We start from the raw sequence: 6,557 nt of genomic DNA, 5'->3' as shown, positions 1-6,557 counted from the left end.
GTTCACTGCACGTATTTTGACCCCTGATTCTGTCAACACAGTCAAAATAACAGATGAATGTGAATGGCGTCAATCCATAAAGTGACCAGAATTTAAAACTTGGTCTTGACTCACCGACTCTCACGAGGACACATCGGAGGTCTGACTGATAACTGGTCCCACTGAAATCAAAACACAAATACTAACATTTGACGGTTTCGTTTCCAAAGCTTCGGTTATGTTCCCGCGGACGTTTAAAGAATGAGACACTGACTTGTGAGCTGCTTGGACAACAAAGCAGATGGGTTGACTCGCTGCAGGATCACGGTCATCTGGCGTCCACCTCAGGACAAACTGACCTGGTCTGTTCTGGACTTCATCGGCTATGACGGTTACGTTATGTGGTCCACTAAACAGCAGCTTAGAAATCCTTGAAGAAGAAGAAGAACGCAGGAATCTTGAGCTCCAACCAAGCGACGTTCCACAGGGCAACTGCTGTTTGTTCTTTTTGTGTTTATTCTCCTTTGACTTACGTGGACTTATTTGCTGCCGCCGTGATGTTGATCTCCAGCAGCTGGTTGACGGTAGCGCTCAGCTGAGCTCTGTTGTTCGGGGTTGGAGGCAGGAACCTGGGCAGGTAGAGTCCTTCTGAGCAGCTCGGCACCGCTGGATCCACTGGAACAGCACAAAACCACAAAACTTCAGGTTGGGATGGATTTATTTACTGAAACAGGTGGACTGTACTGTGACTCCACAAACAGACATGTCAGTAAATGTACCACAGATCAGCTGTAGTGCCTGGTTGTTCCACCAGGTGGAGCCTCTTGCTGTTTAATACTGGAGAGACTTCTGTGACGCCTCATAATGTCAAGCAGGACCCAATAGACAATTTAAGGATTTCCAGTGTGACAGTTTGGTGTCTTTTCTGATGTTTTTATCCGGTTTTCGTTGTGTAAGTCTTTGGGACAGTCTGTAATTTGTTTTCATTCTCTGCCTGCAGTTCACCTCAAAACTCGATGAACTCTTGTCCTGTCACCGTCGGTCACAGCCCAGGCTTTCACAGCTTCACAGTTGCACTGAGAAGATTAGAATTTTTTTGGTTTTAAAGAATCTGGTTACTGTACAAAAGTGACTCCAAACACTGCAGAAAGAGACGCTGCTGTTCACACTTTGCATCCGGCCAAGTGACCGAGCCTCATGTCGTCCATCTTTATCTTTGGTCTCCTCACGTACTGAGTTTTGTTTCTTACCCTTCAGAACAAACTGGACTGGGATTCTGCTGATGGCGTCTCCGGTAGTTTTCTCCTCCATCGAGCCGTTGGTTTGCGTCAGAGTGATGTTCTGTCGAGGGAAGTCCTCCATCAGCAGCTGCACAGCGAAAACACCTCCATCGCCGCCGGAGGGCTCAAACGTCAGAGTGCAGGACTGGAGGGAGAGCAGACGACCAGCATCAGCGCTTCTGCAGGATGTGAAACACTCTGATTTAGTAGCGACTCACGGGTGAAAGGCTGAGCACGGACGGCGGCTCGCTTTTAAATCTGCATCTGACGTCGTCTTCATCAGGGTCGAACTTCAGCAGGTCGAAATCTCTGCGACAGTTTGAAGGAACTCTGAGACAGAAAGAAACATTCAGAACCGTCCGACTTCAACTTCACACCACAAAACCTCTAAAGGAGGACAGAAAACATTCATTTGAACTCAGGAACTGTGAATCGAGGCGACTCTTCTCATGCTGGACTTCAGAATACGAGCTTAAAAATTAACCAGATCTGACAAAGTTCCCTCCAGAACCTCCTCAGAACATCTGGTTCTGTATCTGCTTTATCTACTGATCAGAGTTCTACCTTCAGACTGTGAATGTTCCAGAGGTCCAGGTCCTTCAAGTCCACAGAGGAGGGTCCAGATTGATCACTTTAATGGACTTTTTCCATCATTTCTGAGCCTCAGAACTTCATCGTGTCATTTTCAGTGAGCTACGAGGCTGCACAGAGTTCTTACCTGACGCTCGGCAGGACGGTGGTTTGCGGTGAATTATTTGCTCGTGTGGTGTCCGATCGTCTCCTCGGATCCACCAGAGTCACAGCTCTGAACGGTAAAGTGCCATTTTGGATGCTGCTGGTCCAGTTTCCGCCCGTCAGCCTGTGGAGGGAATCACTGATGAGGCACTGTGGTGTGTAGGGAGCTGAGTGGATGAATCAGGGCCTGCTGGTGACTCGTCTGGGATTCATTGCAGTGATAAATGGTCCCACAGTGGCATCGTGTGAATGTCATTTGGTGTAAATGTTTCTGGAGACTCACAGCAGCTGAAACGGAGCGTCGCCGTGAAGCAGCCGGCTGGACACCAGCTCCGTCTGACACCATCGTTCTGCTTCGTCTTCGCCCACCGTGTTCACCGTCGCCGCCGTCTGATGCCCACAGCTCCCACTGAGACACTCCCAGTTCACACTGGTGCAGCGCTGGGAGCTCAGCTTGGAGCGAACCACCACCTGCAGAGTCAAAGACGTGGACGGACGCCGGTTTAAACTGTAGTCCTGCTTTAACACAGCAGCTGCACACTCACCGCTCACAACAACTAAATGAAATAATATGAGAATGTCAAACAGTTAGTGACAGGAAATGAACTCACGGAGACGGATCCGCCTGCAGCACTGTGTTCAGGCTGGGAGCTCGTCACTGTCCCCAAGAACTGAACTCCTGACACTGTGTTCATCAGCAGCACAGACGGCAGCAGAAACCTCAACATGGTCATCGAGCACGTTTCCACCGACATGTTCCTGGTGATCTGCTGAGACCAGATGACAAGAATGTCCCCAATCAGACTGAGTACAAACTGTCCAAAATAACGCAAAAAGAGTCAAATCTTGCCCAAAATTACACAAAACTTGTTCAAAAATGCTGAAAAATTCCTCAAATTACTGAAATTTGTCCAGTTGAGAGACAGTCAGAAATAACTTGAAGCTGTTTTAAATGATTCAAAACTGGTCCACGATTGGTGAGAAATGATCTATTAACTCAGATTTAGGAGTCACAATTCGTCCAGAACGACTCAAACTTGTCCTAAATGATGCACCAAAATTATCCTGATTGACTTAAACTCGTCCAAAATTAGTTGAAGGTCAAAAATGACTTGAAACTGTTCAAAATAAGTCAAATTTTGAACAAAAGGACTCAAAAATTGTCCAAAATAACTTGAAACTGACCTAAAATAACTCAAAATAGTCAAAAAATTATTTGAGGCTCTTTGAAACTTATTCTTAAAGAAACCAACATTGTCCAGATTGACTCAAACGTGTCCACAGCTGGTTAGAAACAACCTGAAGTTTGTCCTAAATAACTCAGAGCTGTCTGAAGGACTCACAAACGGTCCTAATTGACTCAAACTTGTCCAAAGTTAGTTGAAAATGGTCCAAAGTATCTCCGAAGTGTTCAGCAGTCGACTTTAGTCCAACGTGTCTCTAAAGCGTTCGGAGCGACGTGAGGTTCGTCCTGAATAACTCCCTCATGACAAACCTGCCTGAGATCGCTCAGCGTCGTCGTCACTCCGCCCAGATCCAACCTTCGTCCTCCAGATGTGCACAGAGATAAAGTTCTGGCTTTGTGGCGAGTCGATCAGCAGCCGGACCGGTTCTCTGTAAAGCTCTCACTGAGGCAGAACTTGTGTTCAGACATCAGATGTTGAAACAAGAGTCGCCGAGATTAAAGAGACTCAACGTTTCAGTCGAAAACCTCCGTCAGGCGTCACAGACGACGACACGTCTGCAAAACACCGAGACAGGAGTCCAAATGAAGAGTTCATCTGCAAAAACATACGACTGCATCTTCACAAACCTTCAGAGAACCCACTGTTCCATCACCTGCCTGAGACAACGTCTACTGAACTTCATTTATCTCTATTTCTGTCATTTCTGAGTCAGATCCACTCAGCTTCAGTTTGATTGATTTTATCTCAACGAAAACAACCACAGAACAAGTTTTCTGAAAATCTACAACAATGGAGTTCTGTGATTTTGCAAATGAACTTTTCTTCAAAAGGATTTGAACGGAGTTAAAAATGAGCTGAAACGCATCCGATCCGTCCAAAATCACACGTTTGACCAAAATACTGTTAAGTCCAATTAAAATGAGCCAGAAATGTTCCAGAACTCCAGATTGAACAAAATGACAGAGACGACCACTACGTACAAATAAATACATCGATGTAGACAGCACACACCTGATATATATATATATATATGTATAGAAACATAACGATGTTCAGCTGCTCTCATGTTGGTCTTTGTTTCAGGATTCTGTCACATCTGTTGACCTTCATTCATTCATTCATTCATTCATTCAACTTTAAAGAGAAAACACTGTGATCAGGTAAAAAAAAAGCACCAATTCCAGTGAACTCGTGAAAACACACTGGGGTTTTATTGGATGTTTGACAGAAACAGACGATTCAACATTTTGGACCCCGATTCAAAGAAGTGACGAGTTTCTACAGTTCAGTCCGTCAGATTTGTGATTTTATTACGCCTGTAAAGAACTAAAGTAATGAGTAGATTCTGAGCGCGGAGAGTGAATTCACAGAAAGAGTGAAGAGTTCATGGTAATAAACACACGATTAGACGCAAAACTGTGCAGGAGAAACGTCTCTTTTGCCTCCTGGACTTTACAGTCAACTCAAAAACGTCATTTCCATGATTAGTTTCCATTGTTACACTAAATGAAAGTATTTTTCACATGAACTTGTCTCTCCAAAGGTAAAAACAACGTTTCTGTGGACTGTAACAGTTTGACTGTTTCTAACTCAGGCTGATGTGTGTTAGCCTCAGCGCTAGCATGGCGGCTAACAAAGCGTCTGAGCGTCTTAAATTCTACGTTTCATTTGTGCAGCTTCAAAAACACCATTCACAGCTCGACCTTCAACATCTCAGCAGAAATACGTAGAGTTGTTCAAAAGTCTGAAGTCAGGGAGAGCAGAGCGACTACGTTTCCCATCAGCCCCGGCGTTCCTCCGCTCAAATTCAAAACAAACTTCCAGGAAATCAGAAACTTGCCGACGGCGTTAAATGGATCAAACGTCAAGTGAAGCTGACGGAAACACGACGTTCAGTTTGTGGTTTTTCGAGGGACGTTTCCTCGTCGCTGCAGTTTTTAACATTCATTCAGTTCAAGTCTGTTTCCTGAAGTTTGTTTCCACATCTCAGCTGTTCTTTAAATTTCAGCATCTCACGTCCGTTTGTTCGGGTTTCTGACGTTTCTCTCGTCCAGCTTCACCTTTTTCACATCTAAATAAAAAGCATTCAGCGGTTACAGTCGGTGGATCAGAACTAGAGCTTCGGGGGGTCGGTTGTGGGCGCGCTGGAAGGTTTCTGTTGAAGCTTCTGGTAATGTTTCTGAAAAACAAGAACAAAAAACGGGTCAAAAACTGTCCAAAGTGTCTTTAAACTGACTCAGAAATGGTCCAAACCAGCGGTATATAGATATAGGTTCAATGTGCACGTGTTCACACGTAGAACCAGAGTGAGGACGAGTGTCGGAGTGTGATGAACGTTGTGTTGGTGCGTCTGCACACCTGCAGGCTGTCGTAGTGTCTCTGGCTGCTGCAGTGCAGCTTCTTGGCGCTGATCTCGTTCAGGTAGAAAACAGAACACAGCTGACAGTAAAATCCGGATTTCGGAACCACAAACTCCTGACCTGCACAGACAAACACAAGCATGAGGAAAGCAGAGAGGCGCGTTGTGTGTGTGTTGCTGTTGTGTTGTCGTGTGTTGTCGTCACCGAGGGGGCTGCTGGGGCTGAAGGGAGGCAGCGTGAAGTCGGCGGCGCTACAAGGAGACTGAGGACGAAGCCTCTTGGCTTCAGGTCCCATCGGCTGCTTCCTCCGTTTGTCAGCAGCTGAAGAAGAAGAAGATGACGGACGGACGTTTAGAAGCTCACAGAGAATCAATGTGCTCAGGTTTGATCAGCTTCATGGAGTCAGAAGAAGAACTCCTGAAGTCCAGCTCAACATCCTGAAACGTGTCCATCTGCTGCTTTTCTTTGTCCTCCTTTTGAATCAACAACCACATTCACTGTTTCCTGACAGCTGACACACAAACACACTGGGACTCTGAATGTGCAGCGACTTCAATCACAAATCATCTGAAACGGTTGAAACAAGAAGAAGAAGCATTTTAATGAACCTTGAAGGCAAAAATTCACTTCATCAAGTTCTGAAATGTGAGAATTTGCTTCTTTTCTGTCGTCTGTTGCAGAAACTTGGAGTAATTTTTTACTATTTTCTAACAAATGACAGTTAAAGAGTCGAATAAATGAATGAATGTTTGTTGTTTTCAGAGCAGCAGCGACAGTTTGATCTCAGAGGTTAAAGGAAGGAGCGGTTCTGATCCTGGACACAGTGTGGCGCTCAGACGCCGCTCAGACGTAGAACTCTCTGTGTTCTGATGTGAAGCTGAACGTTACCGTCGGTGCTGCTCCGTCCCTCCGTCTCCTCCAGACATCCTTCCAGCTGCTGCCCAGCAGAGGCAGCCTCCTCCTGGGCTCCACTCGCTGCTTCCTCCTCCGTCCTCTGGACCAGCTGCTCGCCGCTC

The 6,557-nt window shown here is 45.9% G+C and overlaps 1 protein-coding gene across 1 annotated transcript; it reads right to left on the bottom strand.

Annotated features, from left to right (window-relative positions):
• Positions 1 to 4,370: 4,370 nt before the first annotated feature.
• Positions 4,371 to 6,551, bottom strand: LOC103363052 (matrin-3-like). Its single transcript, XM_008289649.1, has 4 exons — positions 6,430 to 6,551; positions 5,746 to 5,862; positions 5,540 to 5,661; positions 4,371 to 5,360 (listed from the first exon to the last, which is right to left on the bottom strand). The coding sequence occupies exons 2-4, from the start codon at positions 5,834 to 5,836 to the stop codon at positions 5,295 to 5,297; spliced, it is 279 nt and encodes a 92-aa protein (XP_008287871.1). The 5' UTR covers positions 5,837 to 5,862; positions 6,430 to 6,551; the 3' UTR covers positions 4,371 to 5,294.
• Between the last annotated feature and the right edge of the window lie 6 nt (positions 6,552 to 6,557).

Source organism: Stegastes partitus, unplaced genomic scaffold, assembly GCF_000690725.1.
Source record: "Stegastes partitus isolate 25-593 unplaced genomic scaffold, Stegastes_partitus-1.0.2 Scaffold628, whole genome shotgun sequence".
In the NCBI taxonomy this organism is placed as follows: Eukaryota; Metazoa; Chordata; class Actinopteri; family Pomacentridae; genus Stegastes; species Stegastes partitus.
This window is presented reverse-complemented; position numbering and strand designations above follow the sequence as displayed.

Bases quoted from the DNA above. Each gene is read 5' to 3' on its own strand.
- LOC103363052 (XM_008289649.1), bottom strand. From the start codon at position 5,836: ATGGGACCTGAAGCCAAGAGGCTTCGTCCTCAGTCTCCTTGTAGCGCC. The intron at 5,662-5,745 runs GTGACGACAACA...TTGTCTGTGCAG, and splicing joins CAGCCCCAGCAGCCCCCTCG to GTCAGGAGTTTGTGGTTCCG. The intron at 5,361-5,539 runs GTGTGCAGACGC...CTTGTTTTTCAG, and splicing joins GACACTACGACAGCCTGCAG to AAACATTACCAGAAGCTTCA.